Source organism: Spea bombifrons, chromosome 11 (assembly GCF_027358695.1).
Source record: "Spea bombifrons isolate aSpeBom1 chromosome 11, aSpeBom1.2.pri, whole genome shotgun sequence".
Lineage (NCBI taxonomy): Eukaryota > Metazoa > Chordata > Amphibia > Anura > Pelobatidae > Spea > Spea bombifrons.
In genome coordinates this window covers 13,839,337-13,864,325 of record NC_071097.1, presented here as the reverse complement: position 1 = coordinate 13,864,325, position 24,989 = coordinate 13,839,337, and the positions used below count along the sequence as shown (strand labels likewise).

Sequence of the window (24,989 nt, the reverse complement as noted above, 5' to 3'; positions counted from 1 at the left end):
CTGGCTGCAGCCGTTTTTCACAAAAAAACGCCAGGTGGCGCTATTGGCGTTTTTATAGGCGTTTTTAGCAAAAAAAAACCAAATGGAAATCTAGCCTTAGGAGCGCCTGGAGGCCGCTCCCTGAGGAGGGGGTACTGTCAGGGTTCCACCCTGCCAGCCTGGACTATGTGATGATATAATTATATGCACACGGCCATCGGGGGTCTGTTACTGAAATGTAATAAAAAATAAATAAACCATTCTCACTAATAAACTGCTTTTTTCAACATTTTGACCAAAATTGTCTATAAACAATAGCAGTTTCCTTTTAAATGTTTGCTTACCTGGTAGGGTACCACTTTGTCGTAGTGCATGATCCATTTCCTGAGAGCTGATAATTGAGTTTAAGTATCTTACTCCTCCGATAAACATTTTAAACAAATTCTTCTGTTCTCTTTATTCAGATGAGTTAAAAGAAGAGAGCCCCTGGGGCTACTTCCCAGGTCAAATCACTAAAATTTATAACCTGTAAATGTTCCACAGTGGAACAAACCTAAAACCTAAATATGCACAGGTCACAAGGACTTAATGAGATTCTGATTCTCATGGGAATACCTGTAGCTTTCCAATTTGTGAGTACTTTAAAATGTTTCTGGTGCTATATTGGACAGAGACCCCATTGTCTGGATTTTTATTAGACTTGTACATTCGTATTCGAGCGAACTTGAAAACGAACACGAAGGGTGCGTTTCTGTTGTTCACCCCGAAGAAACGAACATGACGGCGGCAATCTTCGTGTTCGTCTTCGTTAGTATCTCCTAACTAATCTCCCTGGTCCCTTCCCCTTCTAGCCTACCTTGTCTACGCAGGATCGTGCAAGGAGTTAAAGGTCCATGCGAGCGACCAATAGAGTCGCTCTTTTGGACCATTAACTCCTGTTCCCTCCCCAGGCCAAATTTCGGCGTCAGGAGTTAAAGGTTGGTGCGGGCGACTCTATTGGTCATCGTCAGGAAGCTCCTTTGGCATCAACCAATGAAGGGCAGAACAATGGTCTCCCCAGGCCTAGTTTTGGCATCGGGAGTTAAAGGTCCGTACGAGCGACTCAATTGGTCGCCGGCAGGGAGCTACTTTATTGGATGATGCCAGAGGAACTCCCTGCCGGTGACCAATAGAGCCAAAAGATTTGGCAGTTATTTGGTGGATTTAATGGGGCTGTTATGTCAGAAATTGTAAGGTTTGAGAGGCAACCTCATATGATCAGTTGCTATTTGAGATGTCTGTGAGGTTTTTATGGCTTTAGGCGATATATGTCATGCTGCATATTATGGATAGGGAGCAATTAACTACCTTTATCAGATTTTAGCCATGTATTTAAATACAACTGATATTCACCAATCCTGATAGAAAGATATAACCTAATACATGCAAGTGAAATGGTGCATTTATATAGACAGTGAATGATTGCTCTTCCTTGTGCAGTGTTCCTCGAGTCTGCTTTAACAATACCAGGTTTATTTTGAAACTTCTTTAGGGTATACTAACTGTATTTTCCTGTCTTTTAGGAACCATGAAGCGCCATACAAAGCACGCAGACTCCTTCTTTACTTTGATGCTTCTAAATTTCTTCTCCTTGGGTAAGTTGTTCCAAAAGTCAATAAACATCAGTTTTTGGGTAATTTCTTATTTTCTTTATGTACCAGTTCCTCTTAATATTTGAAAATATCGGTGTATATTGATATTATTTTATAATTGATTTCAACAATTTTACTCACTGGCTACTAGACGTGCATATGAGCCATAAATGATTTGGACAAATTTTTCATTTTGTTTTTGGCCCATTTGTTTCAGGCAACAAATTTTGTTCCCTGCCCATTTGGTTCAGCAGAACATTCAGAGGCATTTTTAATTCAGGAACTACATTTGTTGCCGTTGCCCACAGTCACTCTCACTCACTCAAACTCTCATTCTCATTCACTCTCTTTCCCACGCTGTCAGGATTCCACTCTTGTCAGCCTGTACTCTGTATTCATTCAGGCGTCATGTGTGTTGCAGCCTCTAGAGGCCCCCTGTCAGATCATAAGTACCTTATATACCAATGACCTAACCAGCTGCATCTGCATAACCCTCCTGTAACCCTCCTCCCTAATTACCTGTTGATTCCATCATTCCGGGCCTTTGCATTGCAGTGTGTACAGCCTATTGCTGTTGCTCTGTCTTTTGGTCCTGTGCTACTGCTAGCAATTTTCTGTGGATTCTACCCATTTTGACACTGCTTAGCCTGACTTTGTTTTCTGCTCCCGATCTGACTCTTATTTCATGATCTCCTGATATTGACCTGAGTTGCTCTGACCCAGTTCATAGTCTCCTTGTTCCCCTTTTTCCTATGATCTCCTGGTTCTGACCTGGCTTGCCTGACCACGTCTGCCCTGCCTCGGGGCTCCATTGCTGCTACTGCTTCCACTCCGGTACCACCAGAGGTATGACTAGGTCTGCCCCTCTTGCCCAATGCGTTGAGGGTGACTGAATCAGTGCAAAGGCAACATTAACAGGAGCGGCCTGAGCCATGGGTGGTTGAGGTGGTGGAGCCAGAAGGGCTATCACAAACTGGTCTATGCAGTGGTTCACCTGATACAATCTAGGGAAAATGTTTGTAATAGGGGGGTTGCCTGTGCGCTCTGGATTCATGGCCCTTGTTTAATGCAAGGGACCAGGAACCAGGCACAAAAAGGTAAAATGCAAAACACCTTTATTAAGATACCAGGCAGAATTGTGAACCAAAAGTGAAGTCCAAAAAACAAGCCAGAGTCAATAACCAGAGCGAGTAATCAGATGAGCCGGGTCAGGAATACGGTGGTCAGCGAAGTCAAGAAACCAGGACCCTGGAGAGTAGTCATACAAAGCCAGGTAATATACGGGAACACAAGAACAATGGAATGCACTTGGTAACAGGAAACAAACACAAGAGCAAGGAGAAAATGGGCCTAGCTGCTAAAATAGCCTGGACGGGGTTGGCTGATAACAATCAGGTGAGTAACTGTGGTAACAGAGAAGTAGCACAGCTTCTTAAGTAACAACTGAGTCAGCCTGAAGAAAAAGGCTGCCTGTTAGTCCTTAGCTGAGGAGCATGTATCACACTCTCTAAATGTTTCCCTACCTTCTCTGCTGACCACTTCTGCATCTTCTTCTGTGACTTCTGTCTTCTCCGTTCTCTTCTATCTTCAATCTTCTATCTTCTTTCTTCATCCGCATCTCCGCGGACATAACCTGACATAACCGTGACATCATCTCTCCGATCCTACCATCCGGGTAGAGGACATCACTGCAAGTGCCATCATTTTGTCCTCACGTGAACTGATGGTAATGTGGCGGTGCTTGCGGTGACGCCCCCCCTGATTTGAGGATCGGGAGAGGACGTCACCGCAAGCGCCGCCATATTGCCCTAAGTTGGAGCTTTCAGTGACATCCTGTCTCCTGTTTAGAGGATTGGAAGGAAGTCAGTGCAAGCACCACCATGTTGGAGGAAGTTTCCACCAGGTTATGTCCCCGGAGAAGTGGACGAAAAAAGAAGATACCAGACTGAAGATTGAAGATGGAATGGAGAGAAGAGAAGGGAGAAGATAGTAGAAAATGCGGAAGGGGAAGTGGTTGGCAAAAGTGGAGGTGGTCGGCAGAGAAAAAAGGAAACATTTACAGACCATAAGAGAGAGAGTGAACGAGAATGCAAGTGTGATAGAATGAGTGAGAGTGTGAGAGAGTGTGGTAAATGTGGCCCCACGAATTTCGGAAAATTCTTAGCTTTTTGTGGGGGGGGGTCTGGCCTTGGTTTTCGGGGCTTTGTACTAATCACTGAATTTACCAAAATTTGGTAAATTTACAGTTTGTATGAATCCGAATGCAGTCTACTGGATACTCTTTTTTTTTAGCTCTGTTAAACCACATATAAAACTGGTATTAAGCAGCCCTTCCTATTAGTGGCAGTTTTCTAAAATAATGATGACATGGTCCATTCACACTGGTTAAAACTTAAACTACATACATTTTCTCTCTTCTAGTTATCCAGCCAACATACAACATGTCTCTGCCTGAAAAGGAAAACAAATGTTGTTTTATTCTATTATGCCTGCGTTTTTTCCCCTCATTATTCGCTGTTACATGAGTGTTGCATTACCTGGTGTCTATAAACCTGTCATAGAGAACGTTGAGAATCTTCCCTTCGATACACTATTTATTATTTAGAATTATTGGTGGTTCGGTGCTGCGCACAGCACCAGTGATCCATGTCATATGTCACAATTATAACATCTCCTCCTCAATTCAGATGATGGATGTGTGTCACACAAAAGTCATGCCTCTCTGTGCAAGCGAAAGCAACTGGAGGATTGTCATTGTGCCTTGATGACATTCACAGAGAGATGTGCTAGCTTACTAACAGGATAACAATTTTCAGACAACCACTTTTTTCTATTATTGGTAATTACTTTTTCTGCAGAATACACATCGGTTTTGTATGAAATGATTTTCAAAATATTTAATGTTGAATAGCAGACAGCAGGCACAGCTCTGCATTGCTCGGTTTTGGTTAACTTTTAGAAATCCTAATTCCTTTTCTCAAATTTGTTACAATTCACCTAAATAATAGAATTCAACGCACTAGTTACTATTTGATGAGCATTGGTTGCTTAAAGGAACGTTTTCGTAGAAACTAGTTAGGCTATATTCAATGTGATATTTATAGTTTCTCACACTAGCCTTGTTTTTGTTTGCACATTATTAATGTCTTCATTAAAAATGAACAAAGTGTATAAAATATTTTCACAGGGGCCATCATCATGCCAGCGACAGCTAATAAGCAGGTCACTGAGGGTCTGCTACTAGGGGAATGTCATATCAATGTTTTTGGGGTTTACACATTGGCTGCCTATTTTATGTTAATATAAGCAGCCATTGTATAAACTGCAAGATCATTAATACCTTAGTAACCGTGCTAACATTAATGTGAGTATTCCAAATATATGAATACTCTTTGTGGTGAAGGAGAAATAGAACATATCAGACAGCAAAGCAGTGTAGCATTGGGGAGTTCTCACTGAATGTATACTCTATCTCAGTCACAGCTTTTAGAATAAATAAAGTCATTTACTGAAATAGCCTATAGGGTGTGCTGTTTCTTTGTCAATTAGTGTAACTGTTTTCAGAGATATTTAGTTTAAAAATTAGCCTCTTGTTATCTGAGATCTATGACAGCCAGTGGCATAAGTGCTATATTCAATTTCCTGTTATCAGTCTTTTTCTCAACACCCAGGCAAGGGCTGGCTGAATTAGTCAGAAACAGTTACCTTAACATGATGGGCCCAGGGGTGCGCTAAAGCAGATGCAAGGCCCCCAGGCTCCCCATTTACTAAGGCGCCCAAGCGGGGTCACAAAACTTGCACATAGTGACTCTATGTGAGGTAAGGAAAGGGGGCAGAAGGGAGAGAAATCTATGCAAGCTGATGATTGGAGAGTCAAGAGTGTTTTAAAAAATATATATGAATATATATGGTGTTGGAGTGAGTGTGTGTGTACGTGCATGTGTTTTACCTATAGGCAGGAGGCTCAGAAGAAATACTGTGCCCAGACTTCACTGAACCCAGGCTCATCGTTGAATGGGAAAGATGATAATAGGGATGAATAGTCATGCTGATTTGGATGCAAATTTTCAAAATATATCTACAAGTTTATTGAGTACATAGAACTGTGAAATATAGGGATTGGGAAAAGTAATAGGTTTGTTTTAAGGCTCTACCTATAGACTTTCATGGTTTCATTGGGAGATACGGACATGGGCATTCTGTATAACTTGTGTACATTGAGCAAGGTAATAGTAGTAAAATACATACATCAATAAAATATGCAGTAATCAAAGAATACAGTTATTTGTGATTTTTATTGCTTTTAAATGTATATAATATTTTTAAATTATTAATAATTTAATTAATAGACCATAGTAATATGGTACTCTACTCTACTTTGTTTACAAGTATACCCTAGAGCCCACATCCAGAAGACTGTAAAGAAGAGTTAGGAAATTATGATTTTACATTTATATGGATTTACATTATCTCTGAATGCTGTAAACACTGTTGAAAGTGCTGACAGACATAGAAAATATCAGCCTTAAAGAAAACCAGGTAGGCCATTAATATTTAGAAGATATATATTGTATTTTTTCCCCATCACTGACCTTTTTAAGAAACATTTTGCCTTTTCTGTCTTCAACAGTAATGTGTCAATTTAATACAATGATATTCAGTGACTCATGGGGTTTTCTTAATAATCTGAGAAATTAACATATACGTTGGCATAGCACCTTGTGACTCAATACATCTTGGCCTGAAATAAATTCCCTGACTATAATTATTAATAATCAAAATTTACATACAAAGTAAACAAGTTTTTAGAATGCTGTGGTATTGTTATTTTAAATGAGGCATTCCAAGCCTTGAGGATGATATTTTAAGGTATTTTCTGCAAATGTATGTAATATTAAAACTAGAAACCCACAACAATATCCTAGCTATACATAAACTTATAATAAGTTATTTACGTTATACAAAAGCAACCCACGCACAGTATATTTGGTTATATTACAGTTTGTAGGGTTTTTCTTTTAGCAGGGCTCTCTTCTACTTCTGTACCAGTATGTTTTAATGTGTGTTAATTTTATTGCTATTTTACATTGTCTTGGATAAACATTTACACTGTCTGTTATTATGACAGTGGTAGGAATCTGATGGTGCTATATGAATACATGTAATGAATAAAAAACACATTTTCATAAATAAAAATATTATTATTAGTGGTGCTTTGACACTTTTACCAAAGACGTTTCACTTCCAACACCTTCATAAATTCCAGCTAACAAAAAAGTGTGTGGTTTTGAGAGCTTTTCATGGTTGCTTTGTATTTCTCAAATTGATATAGCTATTATTGTCCAAGAGACCCTTTAATTATTGGAAGACAATGGATGGATACCTTTCTCATGATTTGAGGAAGCTACTTCTCACTTCCCCTTACTTCCCCTTACCAGTCATAGTCAGGAGTCCCCTTCATCAGCTCCTAGCTCCGGGGCCACAAATCATGATGGCAAAGTAGCCTGAAGCCACCAACTAAAGCCATTTGCCCCTGTAGCAAATTCGTTGCCGCCTACCTCAACCTTTTGGACTGTTCCCAATTATGTCCATTGCTCAACTCTTATTTTGCACCCTCGTGCCTCGGCTTCTGCCTAGGGGATCCTGCTTATCTGCAACTGCAGACCACCTGATAGTGTCTGTCAAATTATAGTACATCCTGGTCTATGGTCCTTCTTCAACCCTGGCACTTTGTCTAATCTATACAAATATATTCATGGGGGGTATAAACCTTGGCAAACCTGGCCTGGAGATTAGTAATGAAGGGATGAAAACTAGACTGGCACCGGTCAAGTCTTCGTGTTCATCTTCATTCATTATCTGTGGGAAAGGCCAGGGCAAGGTACACCACAGAGGAATTTGGCCTGGCTCCAGAAGTTAAAGGTCCGTACAAGTAACTTTATTGGTTTGTGTGTGTCTTCGTGGGGAAAAAAATTCTTTGTATTCCACGAATATTTGCCCACTCCTGTGTTCGGTTCAGGCAAATATTAGAGTACATTCTTCATGTTCGTTTTTTTTTCTTTTTTTGAAGGGGTTGATACAGGGTTAACGAGGTACGCAGCAGCTTTAGCGCCAGGATTTTAAAGGTCCGTACAAGCAACTCTATTGGTCGCCAGCAGCCTACACTGCCATTAACTAATGAAGTGCAGCTGCAAAAGTCGTATGGACTTTTAAAATCCTGGCGCCGAAACTTGGTGTGGACCAATAGAGTCGCTCGCACCGACCTTTAACTCCTGACGCCGAAACTTGGCCTGGGGAGGGAACAGGAGGTCAATAAGAGCGACTCTATTGGTCACCAACATGGGCCTCCTCTAGCATCAGCCAATTAGTTGATGCCAGAGCAGGCCCCTGCAGGCGACCATTAGAGTCACTAGCACAAACCTTTAACTCCTTGCATGATCCTATGGATTCCCGCTCCCGTTAACCCCTGCAACGCTGAGTAGACAAGATAGGCTAGAAGGGGAAGGGATCAGGGAGATTAGTTAGGAGATACTAACGAAGACGAACATGAAGATTCTTAACGTTGTGTGTCTTTGTGTACGTTTTGCCGCGGTCATGTTCGTTTCTTCGGTAATTGGGGCTGAACAACGAAAATTCACCCTTTGTGTTCGTTTTCATGTTCGCCCGAATACGAATGCACAAGTCTAGTATATACGTAAGCACTGAACTTAGTCTTTGCTGAAAGTTGTGAATGAAGTCATGGAATGTCACTGTGATCATGTGCGTGATGGAGCAGGCTAAACTATAGCAGCAACTTTGCACCAAAGGTTGTGGAATGCAAGGGTGCATCATCCATTCTGATAGATGCTCCTTTTCTTACGATAGAGTCACCTCAGCTTGTGTGAAGAAATCCCAAGAAACCCTGGGAACTGTGGTAGAGGCGTACCTAGAGTATTTGGCACCTGGGGCGGATCCTGTATGTGGCACACACACACTTTAAAACTGCATAGCTGCTATCGTTATATACTGGCACAGACATTGAAGGTGGTACAGCATAACACCTATCATTATATACTGAGGCAGACATTGACGAGGGTACAGCATAACCCCTATCACTATATACTGAGGCAGACATTGACGGGTACAGCATTACACCTATCACTATATACTGAGGCAGACATTCACGGGGTAGAGCATAACACCTATCACTATCTACTGAGGCAGACAATGACAGTGGTACAGCATATCACCTATCACTATATACTGAGGCAGACATTGACAGTGGTACAGCGTAATCCCTATCACTATACACTGAGCCAGACATTGACAATAGTGCAGCATAACCCCTATCACTATATAGTAAGCCAAACATTGATGTTGTATAGGCCTACCACTTCAGTGTCTGGCTTAGTAGGGATGCACCAAAATGAAAATTCTGGACCTAAACCAAAAATTCTACTTTTATTAAAAGTAAGTAACACATCAAAATTGGACAAAAAAATAAAATAGAAATATATATATATATATATATATATATATAATTGTTAACAGCTATCATGCCCATGCATACCCAGGTTCTAGCATGTACTGGTTGCCTGGGCATGATAGGAGTGTGACTGCTGTTAGCAATCATATATATATATTAATATTGTTATTATTATTGTTCACATGTGAACTCAGCACTGGAGGCATAGAATAAGACATACAAATCACGTATTTGCAGATATACAATAATAATGTACGGAAACAGCATTGCAGGTATAGATCAACTAGAAATCACATAAAAACTCAGCAATAAAAGGTATAGATAAAACCCCCTAAATTACAGGCATATATCACAGATTGCACACCCCAAAGCGGGCGTCCACATTGCCCACATAGAACCTGACCGGCACCCAAATTACACACACACATAGGACGTGCCATCTTTGCCCCCAAACAGCCCAACATGAGTCTGCATTGTTCCCAAACAGCCGAGTGTACGCCATCTTTGTCCCATAAACACGCTACCTGTGCCATCTTTGTCCCATAAACACCCTGCCTTTGCCATTTTTGTCCCATAAACACCCTGCTTATACCATCTTTGCCTTTTTGGCAAATCAACTATACACCTATGATTAACACAAACACTTTTACAGTTACTCACTAATTCACTTTCATTCACACAATTCATTCACACAACCATTTATTCTTTCACACAAATTATTTACACATATTAATTGATGCATTCTCACAAATTCATTAATTCTCTCACCCATTCACACAATTCATCCACACATTAATCCATTCATTTTCTCTCTCTTATTCTGACTCTTTATTTCAATATTCTTGCTACCCTCCTTTCTCCCTATCTACCCATTCTCACCCCCTTCTGCCCTAGCTACCCGTTCTCACTCCCTTCTCCCCACTATCCCCCCGTCTCACTCCCTTCTCCCTATCTACCCCCTCCTATCTACCCTTTCCCCCCTTTGAAGTTCACTTACCTTTCAGTCCTGCGGTGGGGGTGCAAGGCCTGCAAGGAGTGATGGGAGTTATGATGTACTTTAGAGCATAATTATATAATGAAAAAGACATTGGAAATGGTACAGCATAACTCTCACACATTTACCAATCCACATTTACCAATCCACACTTACCAATCCACAGATTCCACACATACCAATCCACAGATTCCACACATACCAATCCACAGATTCCAATCTACAGATTCCACACATACCAATCCACACATACCAATCCACAGATTCCACACATACCAATCCACACATACCAATCCACAGATTCCACACATACCAATCCACTCTCACTCTCACTGAATGATTTCCTACCTTTCCTCTTTTCTTCTTACAGCAGTCAGCTACTTTTCTTCCTCTTCGCTCCGCTTCTTCTGTCTTCTTCCGGGTTCAGAGGGCACGGACATCGGTGGGCGCGGCTTCTGTGTTCTGCGCCGGGATCTGACAACAAACCCCGGCGCACAGCAGCAGTTGCCGCGTGGATCGCAAGGGTGCGGTATCTGAGGTCTTTAACAGACCTCCTGCTCCCTTGAGTGATTTTAAGCCGGTTCAAGGGAACCGGCTTAAAATCACTCAAGGGAGCCGGAGGTCTGTTAAAGACCTCCGATACCGCTCCCTTGCGAGCCTGCTCCTCCAGCAGCAGACATTACTGTCCGTCTCTGGAGGGGTGCCGGGTGCTGGCAAGTTGGCACCCCCCTGATGAGTGGCACCCGGTGTGGACCTCCCCCCCCACCCCCCGCTAGGTACGCTACTGAACTGTGGAAATATAGTTTTTGAAGGTGGCAGACAGATGGATGATGTTTAAGTTAATGGAGTTAATTTAATACTTTCTTCTTATTTGTCCAATGGAAGTTGCCATAAAAAAATCACTTGGCATATATTTGCAAGATTGGATGAACTTTTTATGAACCTAGGACACTTTTGCATTTTTACTCTAGATAAGTATTTTTCAGACAAACAATTCCCACATGCCTGAATCAACAGAATTGCAGGTTGTTAGTGTATTAGTAGACCTTGTTAGGCTTTGATTATCATGGCTGCAGAAGAGCTGGAGGAACTAGGAACAAGCAATCGTAAAGCAATCTGCAACAATATTTCTTTAGTTTTTAAAGCAATTCTTCAATATTTAGACAATTTGAATAAGCAATTTAATAGCATATTTCAAGTATTTTTTTCCATTATTACAATTCCTTTTTCTGAAAACGTATCTTATTTTGCTTGAGAGGATCGATATTTCTAATTTTTCAAACGCCCATAGAGATCGTCAGGAATTTTCTTGGTGCATTTGGTAGGAAAAAAGTACTTGCTGAATAAACATATACATTTTAATTTAATTTTAAGAAAAAACAGCAAAACAATAAAAGCAAAACAATGATTTTGATGTACATAGTATCCCGGAACTGTATTTCTTGAAGTAACTAAAAACAACTGATTAAGAAAATATTAATGTGAAGCACAAGAAATAGTCTAGAAATAAACAAACACAGCTTAGTTTACCTTATCTGGTCCTTGGGTTTACTTCTGCTTATAAACTGTTAATAATGTATAATTTAACAATGTTACCTATTTGTAGTTTAAAAATACTTTAATTTTCTGAAATCGTGTTTATGAATATAAGGATATACAGAAAAGTAGAGCCCTGCGTTTTTTAATCCCGCTCCTGCAGATTTTTTGTCCAATCCCGTCCGCTCCCTCAATGTGGGTGTTCCACTCCCGACCACTCCCGCAACATGTGTGCCCAATCCCGCCCGCTCCCGCCACATTTGTCATCAATCCCGCCCACTCTCGCCACAAATGTGGCCAATCACGCCCATCTCCTTACCTGAATTGCAGATTTCCCGCGCAGTGCCACAAGGCTGCCTTCGAGTTGCTCCCTCACAGCGTCTCTTCTCTTGCTCCGCCCAGGAACCCAGCGGAGTCATGGGAAGTGACATCGTATCACGTGACTCTGCTGTGTTCGTGGGCGGAGCAAGAGAATAGACACTGTGAGGGAGCAGCGTGAAGGCTGCCCGCTCCCGCCCGCAACACCAGCAAGACCGCCCGCGCCCGCCACATTGAGCTATATTTTCTTTAATCTCATCTGAGGTACAGTGCTTCTTACAGTTTTTAAATAAGCAATTAAATCAGGCACTTAATATCCAGCAGTCTGTGTAATACAGCTCTTGTGGAAACACATAGTTGTCCCTTAAGTCGGTAAGGGTCAACATTTGTGTGATCATGGCAAACCAAACCACTGTGCCTCACAGCACATTATATATATATATATATATATATATATATATATATATATATATATACAAAGTCCAAAGATTACAATTGCACACCAATTTAAATTTCTCTGCCAAGCAGCTGTAGCAATAATTCATATAAATTCCAATGATAGTTACCGGCACTCCTGGGACTTGTATTAAACTTGAGAGCTATACACGCCGAGTCTGGTTACCTCGAGCACTACAGGTGTGGTAAGTTCTGCTAATAATTTTTTTATGGTATATAGTATAAATACTACACCAGGGGTTCTCAAACTGCGGCCCTCCAACTGCTGCAGGACTACATCTCCCATAATGCTCCTTCAGCTAAGGGGCTGGCTGAGGAGTATGGGAGATGTAGTCCTGCAGCAGCTGGAGGGCCGCAGTTTGAGAACCCCTGTACTACACGCACACTTTTTCTGTCATGTCCTGATGAAAGTCTATAAATAAAAGAGACTGAAACGTTTACCAGAAAATCGGAGTTATGTGCAATCATTTAATACAAGTCCCAGGAGTGCAGGTAACTATCATTGGAATTTATATATATATACATATATGTATATATATATAGTTAGTGAGCTATACTTTTCATAGTTCATAATATGTTAACATTGTTGTAGTATTACTCTACCACTTTATCTCCTGTATAATCTGCCCTATGCCTAGTGTGATTTTGTGCGCTTAGTTTTAAAATTCAACAATTATTCTCTCCCCAACTTTAGTGCATAGTGAATCATTTTACTACTGCTCATTAGCATGGGATTAACTATGCATACATACATAATTGAATACTTTGCACCTTAGATGCCTTGTTTGCGGGATGGGCAGCGTGAATCACGTTGGAGTAATGATAGAGAATATTCAGCTATAACTCTCTTAGCACATTCAGTGATGCTGGCGTTATCGAATCATGCAACATTCTCTCTGCATCACACATTAGCACATCCCATCCCATACTTGTATCCTTTACCAATAAAAAAAAACTAGCAAACAGAACCATGTTCTGCTTCTGTTAGTAAATATAACTCTTAATTGCAATCTCTGCCTAATGTGCTTTTGGTTCGGAATTTTCCAATAAGAGAACCTACAATGGGAAAATGGGTAACTGAGTGTGTTGGGGCGAGAGAATTACCACAATTCTTAGTTATGTAAAAATCACCCAGCGGTTTCCTTGAAAAGGGCAACTATTCAGGCCTTACATTTGCTAAATAAATATGAGATTACATAAACAAGTAGGGATAGCAAAGTGAAGGCAATTACAAGGAGATTTGATTTGATTGTGTGCGAGAAACAGTGGCCACGGCACGGGCTGAATAAGCAAAACACACTCATCCATGCAGAGATCTCAAGGTATTAATCATGTGTTAAAACAATAATTGTATTCTCTTGCTGCTGAGCTTCCACCGTGAAAACATTAATAGTTTATATTTAAGGATGTATGCTCTGTCCTTTTCATTTTTCCTCTTTGGTAAGCGATCTAGGCAAAATTTGCAGTGTAAAAGCAAAACCCAAAATAAAGTCCTCTTTGCTCTCTGGAAGAATGAAGAAGAGAGAGGAAAGATTATTTCATAGGAGGAGAAATGTTACAACAAGAGGTTATAATCTAAACTAGAAGTTTAGAAAACTATGTCCCCAGTCATACTCCCGACCACTCCTGAGCAACCCTTAAAAAATGGTGGCAACCCTATCGGTGGGGGGGAGGGGCTGCCTTTGCCGTTCCACTACATGTACTTTATGGCAGCTGCTGGTCTGAGCATCTGTGCTCACTCACACATGATGAGTAAAGTCACGGCATCAGAAAGAAACAGGAATTAAATAAAACGTTTTACTTATTTTTGTGTGGTGTGGGACATGGCTAGAGGACATCGTTGAGGACAGGAAGGGTATGACTAAAGTGACTACTACCTAGTGATGATAGTAGCAAGGTTAAGAAGTGGCATTATCACCACAGCAACCAAGGAGGTAGCCCAATAAGGCAGACCCTTCTGTACGTTGCTATGGATAAAAGGCCATTTTACTAGAATCACTTTATATACATAATCTGTATTATATTACCTGCTGCAGACATACATTGCATAGGCCTGTCCTTATAAGAAGCCAGTCCATCCAGCTGGCACTACCCTGTCATTGCAGAAGCTAAACACACTGGTGTGGGTTTTGCCAGACATTACAAAGAACTCACCTCTGCCGAGGTCTAAGAGACCTTAACATTGACACAAAGTATACTTTGCTTACACTTACACAAGTCAAAAACAAGCAAGCACATTGGTAGTTATAATACATTCATTTAATTGTACTAAAAGATGTATGTGTGGAAGATCAACTTTAAAAGACAACCCGCATTACGGAATCCCTCGGCTCTCCATAAATAAAAAGTATTGTATGGTGATATAAATTTCTAGCGACATAATACAAGTGCTGCTAATATAATTTTTTGTCCTTTTGTCTTTTCTGTTTTAGGGTTTGGCTATAACAGACTACCGTTTTTTGTAAACTACTTCTTTGACTCATACTTGCTGATTAATGAAGACACTCCTGTTGGTGAGTCAAGCGTCTTTATAAAGTATTTTTCAAAGCAGTTTGCATACTACTATTTTGCTTAGTGTTCATCTATCTTGCTGATGTGTTCCGAATCTTGGAAAACAGAGTAGACCATGGGTCTTCAGTTATGGGCCGACTGGCAAATCTCAGCCCTGTGAAAAAGTCTACTGGCTAAGAATTGGATGCCTAGTCACATGCTGCACATTTTACAGACTGGCTAGGTACAAACACATTAGCCAGCTGCATATATTTAAAACAAGTTCCATAGAATGTCATTAAAAGGATAGCCAGTAGTTGTGGGACGGCAGGCAAAAACAATATGCTGATTTACCCGTAGGAATTGTTTTAAATAGAACCAACAGAAATTTTTTTGTAATATAGTTGGTGATATAGCTGCAGATATGAGTGACATAGACAAAGACTGGCAGGCATTGTAACGGACAAAATACAATACAAGCAAAATGTGTTGGATATTGAATAGAGGATATGCAGTAAATGCATGAAGTCTATTGACATAAGAACAGACTGTTACAGGAAGGGCAGTAGGTATATACACAGGTGTGGATGGGTACAGTAAGGGCAATAGGTGTGTGTGTGTATATATATATATATGTATATATATATATATATATATATATATACATATATATATATACAGACATTGCCATAGATGTGACAAAGAACATTTTTGCATCTACATAAATCTCATCACACAGGTTGATTTTGTGGTCAGTTTACTCAACCAAAAAAAATGAATTAGACAACTAAAGACCTTTTTCTTATCAGAGTTCTTAGAATTTGCGATTGCTAATGATTCTTGATTCTTGTCATCATTCGTTAGTTAAATTATTGCCCATATTAGAGGCCACATTTATCATTTATAGCCCATATTTACCAATTAGTACAAAACCATTTTGCCGTGATTCAGATTGTAATGTAATGATTTGTATCATTTTGATATGCACAAAACATCAATTTAGTAGCTAGATTATTGGACCCAGATGGTCTCTGAAGCAATTTTTGCCTTTTGCAATAGCATTATTTTTGTGAAATGAATTATTGTTATTATTATGTTGATGTTGAATGAAAACTTCTCTTATGTGGAAGAGAATTTGTGAATATTAACAAACCATGACAAGCTGGCCGTATGTCTTGGTTCATATATTTTAAACATGCAGTCCAGAATATATATTTATATATTGTACTCTATAAAGTATTTTTGAGTAATTTTGCAGTATGGATATAAAGTTAAAAACAAGCTTTGTGGGTTTTCTGGTGAGATGCCTTTTAGGGATTACATTGCGTATATTTTCTCAAAAGTCGTGCCTTTAGTATCATGGCTGTGAATGTGATTAAACTACATTAAGACTGATTTATTTACCAACTACTTACATGTATTAAGTACAAGATATTTATTTTATGTAAGTATCCATTATCCATATCTCCACTCTGTAGGGAAAAGGTTTTAACAAAGAGATTTCATGTGCGTTTGTGAGTTATCAATAACTATCGATGTAACTGAGTATACCATTGAGTAATGGTATATAATATTTAAATAATTTTAATTGTAAATACAGTTATGCCATCAATACAGTATACATATGTGTATTTTAGGGATGTAGAATACTCATACATTCTAAGTTCCTAGAAGAGAGTCATCAGTAGAAGTAGGATAGAGGGTTTTGGATTCCAAGGAAGAGAGTGAAAGAACGTTAAATGAAAAAAGTGTCTTAAGCAATAATGTTGCTTCATTTGTGTTTCTTTGAGACATCATATGAAGTTATCATTAGCCAAGTGGTCCTAAAAAGTATTAATTTCAGGAATTCTGTTATTACTACAGTAATAGAAGGTCATAATAGCTTTATCTACCTAAGCTATATAGCGTGCTTGTATGAGGACAAGGAAGGTATATGGCAGAAAAAAAACAAGCAGTCCAGACTATGTGTTAATAAATAAATGATAATATTTATTTTTGCTACAACTTGTGTTTCCCTGGAGATTTGTTAACAAGAATACTGTAAACACTTAAATAATGGCTTTTGTGTAAGCATTATAGGCTAAACTATTGATATCTCTTAATAATATTTTAATATTAACCTTAATATTTTGATCATGTTGAGAAGCATGATTTTAAGGATAAAACAGAATTTTGCCATTTCAATTTATTTGTGAATTCCAGTGAAATCTTTTATTTAGTCTGTGCTTACAGACTGCTAAATTGCACTTAGAAGTACTAAATTATTAAAAGGCTTAGAGAAATATACTGTGGTTTATGACTGATAGTAACATTGCCGTAAAGGCATAATGCGCAGAGCAGTATTCATTTTTTAGGTATATTGTTCATTTAAATCTTATTGTTCTGGTTAACTGACTTCTAACTTACTGTAGCTCCCAGATATCTCTCGCACCATATTTGATGCTGTAATTCTGTTATAGGATGCTTATTTTTGATTTTGCAGTTGCAGAACAGTTGACTTATTTCACTGAGGCGCTTGTCCTGCTTGTAAATCATTTGTTGCCGTGATTAGCTTAAATAAAGAATTGCAGCTTCATAAATGTGCAATATAATTCTTATGTGAACAGTTATTGCATGTACACAAAGGTCAAACAAGTACACAAGCCGCAGGAGATCTAGAACAGTCTAATTAGATTGCCATAAGACATAGATTGTGTGTTTGAAAATCAATGCAGTTTACAGCGTTAATGGCATTTCAACATTCATTTCAACATTCAGTGTATAGAAAAATAACGTGTTTTTTTTGGTTAGCAAAATGTATACGGGTCTAATTTATGATCAGGAATTTTAGTTCAAAGTGAAAGAAAGTGATCTTATTGCTATGGCAACCCATGTGATGATCCTATCATCAGGACTTTTCTGTTGGTGCATTTGTTATAAGATCACCTTTCAGACTTCCTACTGAAATTGCTCTTTATAAATAAACCCTGTATTTGTAACCAAGAGTCTGGGTTAATTCGCTAAATGATTTCCGTAATGCTGCATTAACAGCTCACTATGACAGGCCTCCCTAGGTAATATTGTTGATGCTATTCTATATCCCACCGTAATAAACCTCTTTCCTGAATGAACCCCTTTATTTTGTAAAGCATTTCCTGTTATTCTTCTGCTGGGTGGTTACAAAGACCCCTTCTCCCATTTACTACGTATGTTATTGGTTTTCTTCGCATTCATTCCTTTGCCTCTTGCAGTAATGTCACTAAATTTGTCAAACCTGGCATTATGCTAAATTTTCAACAAAAACAACACATAAAATATCTTTTGCACAAATTGGAATATCAAAATCTTGAAATTCTTAAAAAACTGTAACAAAATGTTTCAAACATATCCTTAATCCCTCGATTGAGAAATTATTTTATATGTGCATAACGGTCACTTAAAAAAAAAAGATATTGGTAAAGGAACATCAGATCTGCTTTGCTTGGAGTACGTTCTGCAAAGTTTTTTATTTATTTTCTTTTTATAGAAGACATCTGCGGGTTAATGCATGCTCCTCTATAAGGGAAAATATTCAGGTAGTATTCTTACAAATGAAAAGCTGTATGTTTCGACACATAAAAGTCAAGCAATGTAATTGAAGTAACAGGCTGAGAACTAATATTGTTACATAAATACAGACCTCTTTCAAATACCTTGTTGAAAACACGTCTTTAGCAGTTCGTGCTACAAAACTGTAGGGCATTTAAAGATGTTTTTTTATTGGGGGAAAAAACGGCTGGCTTACAAGCATCAAAACTTTCAAGGTCTCATTTAATCTCTGTATTGGGAGGGCAGTGTGTGGCATTGCCCACTTTCTACTCCATATCTACCCATTCTCCACTTATTTTCTGCCCCTTGGAGGCTAGCCCCATCCATGACAGGACATCTTCTTGCAAGTTATTTTCCTTTCCTAATGACTAATGAAGTCTTTGATTTAAAATATTCATCCCGACTCGCAGACTGAATTGACTCCATAGAGTAAGACTTTCTTGATGACTGACATTTTTTTTGGGGGGGTGAAACAGACTCTTCCAACATTTAACTGGGCGCATCCAGTTATATTTACTATCATTTTGTGAATCTTTATTATATTTTTAGTACACCCTGTCTCCAGCTGTTTGTAATGCATGGGTGGTTATTTCTCTAAGCACCGTTATTGATTTTAGGATTATATTGTACAATTAAGTAGACCGTTCCCATTAGAATCACTTAAAGAAGTAAATTAAACTTGTCAGGAGCTATTCTGGTTGCTTGGATTTCATTAGGATAAATAGGGGCAATGAAAGCTCTTGGCTTGGCCACAAGTCCGTCCTGATTAACATCTCATGAAGCATAGGCATTGCCCATCTGTCTCATTAGGTCCATAATGCTTGGGTGTAAACTTATTCTCAAGTTACCTTACCAGAGAGTAATATTTAGAAATGTGTTGTCTCAATCCCCTTATTAGCTGAGCTATAGAAATTGTATTGATTCACTTGCAATCAAAGCAAAGTGCCTAAGGATTTCATTGTAGTCAGTCTATAAAAATGTGTCAAGTTTTTAGTCTGTATAAAGTGGATCAGCTTTAAAGCATTTCGGATAATTATTTTACGTACTCCAGAAAGTATAAAAAAAGAAAGCGATGATGACGATTTAAAGCATTTAACATACTAGCACATCATTTTAAGATGTTTATTTTAATAATGATGTTAAATCTTTTAAGTGGAAGCAGGGCCGGACCTACAATGGAGCCGACTGGGGCAATTGCCCCAGGCGGCACTTTAGAAGGGGCGGCGCTTTGCCGCCCCAAGCGTTTTTTTTTTTGTTTTTTTTTGAAGCGGAGGAGAGAGAGGGGCGCCGAGTGGTTTTCGCTTACCCGCTCGGCGCCCCTCTCTCTCTCCTCTGCGGCGAGTCTCCCTGTTCGGTCCCGGTGCCGGCTTGTAATGCAGAGCGCCGGAAGTGACGTCAATTTCCGGCGCTCAGCATTACAAGCCGGCACCGTGGCAGAGCAGGGAGACTCGCCGCAGGACTGTTTAAAGGTAAGTACCCGGGAGGGGGCGGCATTTTAAACTTCGCCCCAGGCGGCGTTAAGTCTTTGGCCGGCCCTGAGTGGAAGTAAGTGGAGACGCAACACTTGTTGTTTAACAATCTCTTTGGAAACAAAATAATAAAAAAACACTTTAAATAAACCCAATATACTTGATTTTGTCTTAAGTAAATCTAAATGCAGAGACACTTTTGTTTTAAATATTGTGAAGTTGACTTGATTTCCATTTTCCAGATGAGGCCCTTTGGAAGTGCAAATAAGGCAGAGGCTTATTAAAACAGGAACTGGGTGAGGTGTGATTTCACGAGCCAAAAAAAGCTAAACACAACATTGTTTGAAAGGGCTTAATTAGTTAATTTGCATCCCATTGCCCATTTTGCGTTTTTCACATCTGGATCTATAGAATGCTTGAGTAGACAAATCATTGGCATTAAAACCAAGGCAATCACTGCGCTGCCTTTTTTTACAAGCCTCTTGTATCTTGTATTGTAGTGCTGGATCTTCCCAACCTGTTAGTTTATACTGATATTTTACTGATCACCAGTGTTTTCCTTAACTAAAAAGCTGTAGTACGATCCACTAATTAAATGGATTTGTTTAAATATTTTTTTTAATTGTGTGTGCTATTTCACAGCTGACATATAGGTAATCAGGGATGCTATGCAACATGCAGGTATGCGGTTACCTTAAGGCATGGGCAGATAACAAGTATGTCTCTAATTATTGTTGGGCACAACTAACATGATTCTCGGTTACTTTTTCCTGCCATAGGTTATGTAACCAAAGCATCCGCATAGCAAAGAACAATAAATATATTTTGGTGATAAGGTGGCAACTGGCTGTAGTAAATGCAATGAAGAAAAAAACGCAAGTGCAATGTGTGAATCAATAGTAATACTAGGTGAGGTGTTTCTAGGTTACTGGCCCATGGCATCTGCCCAATGTGCATCCCACCCCATTAAGGACCTGCTTCACAGCACTTAACGGCTTGAAGAGATGATGTTTCTTCCAGTGAGTACCTCCTTATTAGTATGAGAGCATGCAGATTTTTGTTCTCTTGCACATGCCTACCCCTAACTGGCCTAAGTATGTCCTTCCTTCTTTGTTTGCAAGATACCAGATGTAATCCCATATGATCATCGCTGCTTCTTGACATTATTGAGTATGACATTCTACATGATTGTATCCTACTCCTATTTCAACCTTTAAAAATAGTAAATCTAAGGTCTCTTGTCTGACTGTTCTAATTTATTTATTTATTTCATTTATTCAGCTTGTCAGATCTGTATGATTATTCAAAAATGCTTTTTTGCTGTTTAAATAAAATATAGATTTTTAATAGACCCAAACAATTGTGTCCTCAAAGCCTTTAATACACCCCTTTATGAGGCACATCATCTTTTTATCTGTACATAAATTTTAGGGTAAAGCTTTAATCCACCTGTCATATAGCCGAGCCATCAAATATGCACATGTTTCCAAGGCAAATAATGAACTTTCATCCCAAGGAGCTCATAGATAGTGTAATATTTTATAGTGGCTTCAGAGAAATTCTCTTCCTCTAACAATTCCTTAGGTTTCAACTGGCTTCTAACCATATTACAGGCTTCAAGGTCTAATGGGCTCATAAACACTCATTGCTTTATCCAGTATTCTTCATCACATTAAATTTCATTTTCTTTCCACTATGTATTCCCAGTAGAAGTTTGTGAAAGTCTCAAATATTTTTATCATAATAGCAATTCCTATAATCAAGTAAAATATTGTCATATAGATTATTGGGAATATAACAAATATGTTTTGCCAGAATTTGTTGTATGCAGATTATTTCTTAAATTCAGGTGTTTACTGCTGAGACCCCAAAACTTGATAAGTATCCCTGTTTTCATGCGGTTGGATTCAGTCCCTGGTTAAGATATCCTCTCCTGAACCTTGTCATAAAGCTAAATTATATATTTCAAAACGTACTTTTCATTATTTAACCCCTTAATGACAATTGACGGTCCGGGCACGTCACCCGAAAACGAACGGTTAACGACAATTGACGTGCCAGGACCGTCATGACTTTAAATGTCATAAACGTGATCTTTAAAGATCAAGAGCATAATGAAATGTCCCCTATACAAATATTTTACTTGGTGCAATGCTAAATACTATTAGTCATATGGAACATAAAATACATTTTTAAAGAAGCTGTTTCAGTTTCTAGCACAGGGAGCATTTTGTATATGTTTTTTGTGTTGTATGACAACTAAGTGTCCCCAGCAAAATTTATGAATGAGGCAATGTTTGCATGATTAAATAATTTCTTTAATAATTGTGTGTGAAAATCAGTAGGTGGGCTAGTACCATTTTCCACTTGACTAGCTTTTTATGCTGGTAAACCTTATCAGAATTTATTAGGTATATAAGTAGGTAGGTGAGCTGTCAAATATCAAAGATGATTTTTTGCATCTCTGTTTTAAGTCAGTAACAACTTTTTTGCTCATAGTGTTGACAAAATCCAATAATTTTCAAGGCACATGCTTCAATTGTCATTACGGCCTTGGCAAGACATTTCCATTACCGTGCCGGCCCAAAAAGCCAAGAAAGGGGTCGCAGACAGTAGCAATTTGGCTTATAGTGATAACTATAAACACAAGAATTTGGGCTTGTGATTCAGTTTAGTATTAATGTGCATGCCAGTGTTACAGGGAAAACAAAGAAGGCCTGGGTTCCAGGTTCTTGCCTGGCCCATTTGTATATTTACATATAATAAATTTAAGTATGTGCCCTTAAAAGTTTCCATGATTTCTTTGCTTTGAGTCCATACAGAATAAATAAAAACCTTGAAAGTTGTGTTCTGAATAGTTAAGGATATTAAGAAAACTTTTCTGGTATGAAGTAGATAAGATAATGCTGATCCAGGGTGAGTACGTTTATGTTGTTGACTCCAGGATTTTTTCACTATGAGATGACATTAGTGGGTTTTTCCCCTTCTTTTGGATCAACTAATATGGGTTTGTGGAATGGTTGAGCTTAATTAACTGTGGTTTTTTTTAGCCTAAATATGTAACTAAAGTGGCTCTGGTTTACTTTAGCATCCACCAAAACCGTGGCACTTTCGGCAATGTCCTCACTGGAATCCGAATGCACAAGTGTAGAATGTACAATACTCGACTGCAAACCCATTAGATCAATATCAACCATTAACACAAAATTTGCAATTCAGTACAAAAAAAGGAAATTTGAATAGTCAATTTATGTACAGAAGTATCTTTGTTTCAATTAGTAAATTTTTACCTTTCTTAAAAAATTTTTTTAGTATTTGGACCAATTTCTGTTTTGGTCCATTTGTTTACCTGTTACTTATCCTTTCTTGAATACACTGAACACTACTTTATGTTTTACACACACGGCCCTATATATTGTCATCCTAGTTTTGTGTAGTCAATTAATATATCTAACCACCATAATAGTATTGTTCTGCTGTTATGATTTAGTGAGATTTTTGTGCTTGTCCCCATACATTTCTAATTTCACTTTATTGTACCAGCAGCAAATTGGGTTCTTTCTTATATTTTATTCACACTAACAAACCTGTTAATTGAACAGCAAGGCCTTTTCACTTCAGGGGAAATTGGCATTTGGAAGTTTGCAAGGTAGATTTGGTTTTCAACTTCCTCACTTCACTGTTCAGTATGAAGGGCCAACATGGGTAGGTTTCTGTTATGGAGTTATAATGCAAATACTGTGACTGTTTGTTTATGGTAATATTGCATTGCCTTGTACTTCCTGTTTCCTGTTCCAACCTCTGACCTGGATGCAGTTATGCAGTTCAACATGATTCCTCAAACCAACAGCTTACTGTGTCTTGATTTCTTTACATGAAACATGGTGTCAGAAGTGGCTAGATTCAGAACTGAGCCTCTTGTTTGGAGCACAGCAGCTTTGGGATACTGCACAGGTTTGTGAATTACAACCTAAGACTGTGCTTTGTGGATTTTCTGACATTTGAGAGCTCAGTGGCTTAAACATGGCAGCCACAAATTGCATACCTCCCCCTGAGGGCATGAGAATCAGTGGGGATTGGAGCAGCAATTGGGATACTTTCAGAGCTGAATTTGAAGATTATTCCCTGGCTACAGGGTTGACTGAGAAATCTGCAGCAGTGCAAGCAGCAACTCTGAGGAGAATAATGGGCAGTGAATGTAGGCATGTGTATAAGCACAATCTGAACCTCACAGTAGGGCAGCAAGAGAATGTTACAGCAATTTTAGATGCACTGGAAGTTTATTTCAAACCTGCTAAAAATGTCATATATGAAAGATATGTGTTTGGATGCTGCAAACAAGAAGAGGGAGAATCTCTTGATAACTTTGTTACACGCTTGAGAGAAAAGGCAGCAACTTGTGAATATGGCACACAAAGGGATGAATTAATAAGGGACAAAATTGTTCTCGGTATAGCTAGTGAGAGCACACGCAGGCGTCTCCTAAGAGAACGTGACTTAACTTTAAACACAGCCATTGAAACGTGCCGTACAGCGGAGCTCACTGACAGGCGTATGAAAGTTATGGACCAGGACAGACAGCAGACCGACAGCATAAATATTGCAATACAGCGACACCACATAAGCAAACCGCAGCAACAACGCCGCCTGTTTAGCACAAATGCTGCCGACCCTACAGCGTGTAAATATTGTGGGACTCTGCATCAAAGAATTAAAGAGCAGTGTCCAGCTTATGGGAAGTCTTGTAGGTCTTGTGGCAGAACAAATCATTTTGCTAAAGTATGTTTGTCAAGTAAAAGACATCAATGGGAAAGTTACACACCATGGAGAATGCATCTGCATATGAGGAAGAACCACACACCGCTGAAATGATATACAGCAGTGAATTGATCGGCGCTGTGCAAACCAGAGGAAAGAAATGGTTTGTCACTTTAAATTTAAATAATAAGCCCCAATCCTGCCAGCTTGATTCAGGAGCAACATGTGATGTGATGTGCTTGAGAGACAAAATGAAGTTAGCACCAGAAGCACGTCTACTGCCAAGTGACAGCAGACTAAAGTTATACTCAGGTGACCTTATGAAA

The 24,989-nt window shown here is 39.0% G+C and overlaps 1 protein-coding gene across 1 annotated transcript in view; it reads left to right on the top strand.

Moving 5' to 3' along the window:
• The first annotated feature begins 1,552 nt into the window (after window positions 1-1,552).
• CDH23 (cadherin related 23) overlaps window positions 1,553-24,989 on the top strand; it is a 357,384-nt gene continuing 333,947 nt past the window's right edge. Inside the window, exons 1-2 of the mRNA XM_053451249.1 lie at window positions 1,553-1,613; window positions 14,812-14,892. Coding sequence (XP_053307224.1) covers window positions 1,589-1,613; window positions 14,812-14,892 — 106 coding nt within the window. The 5' untranslated portion in view covers window positions 1,553-1,588. The remainder of the gene's footprint in view (window positions 1,614-14,811; window positions 14,893-24,989) is intronic.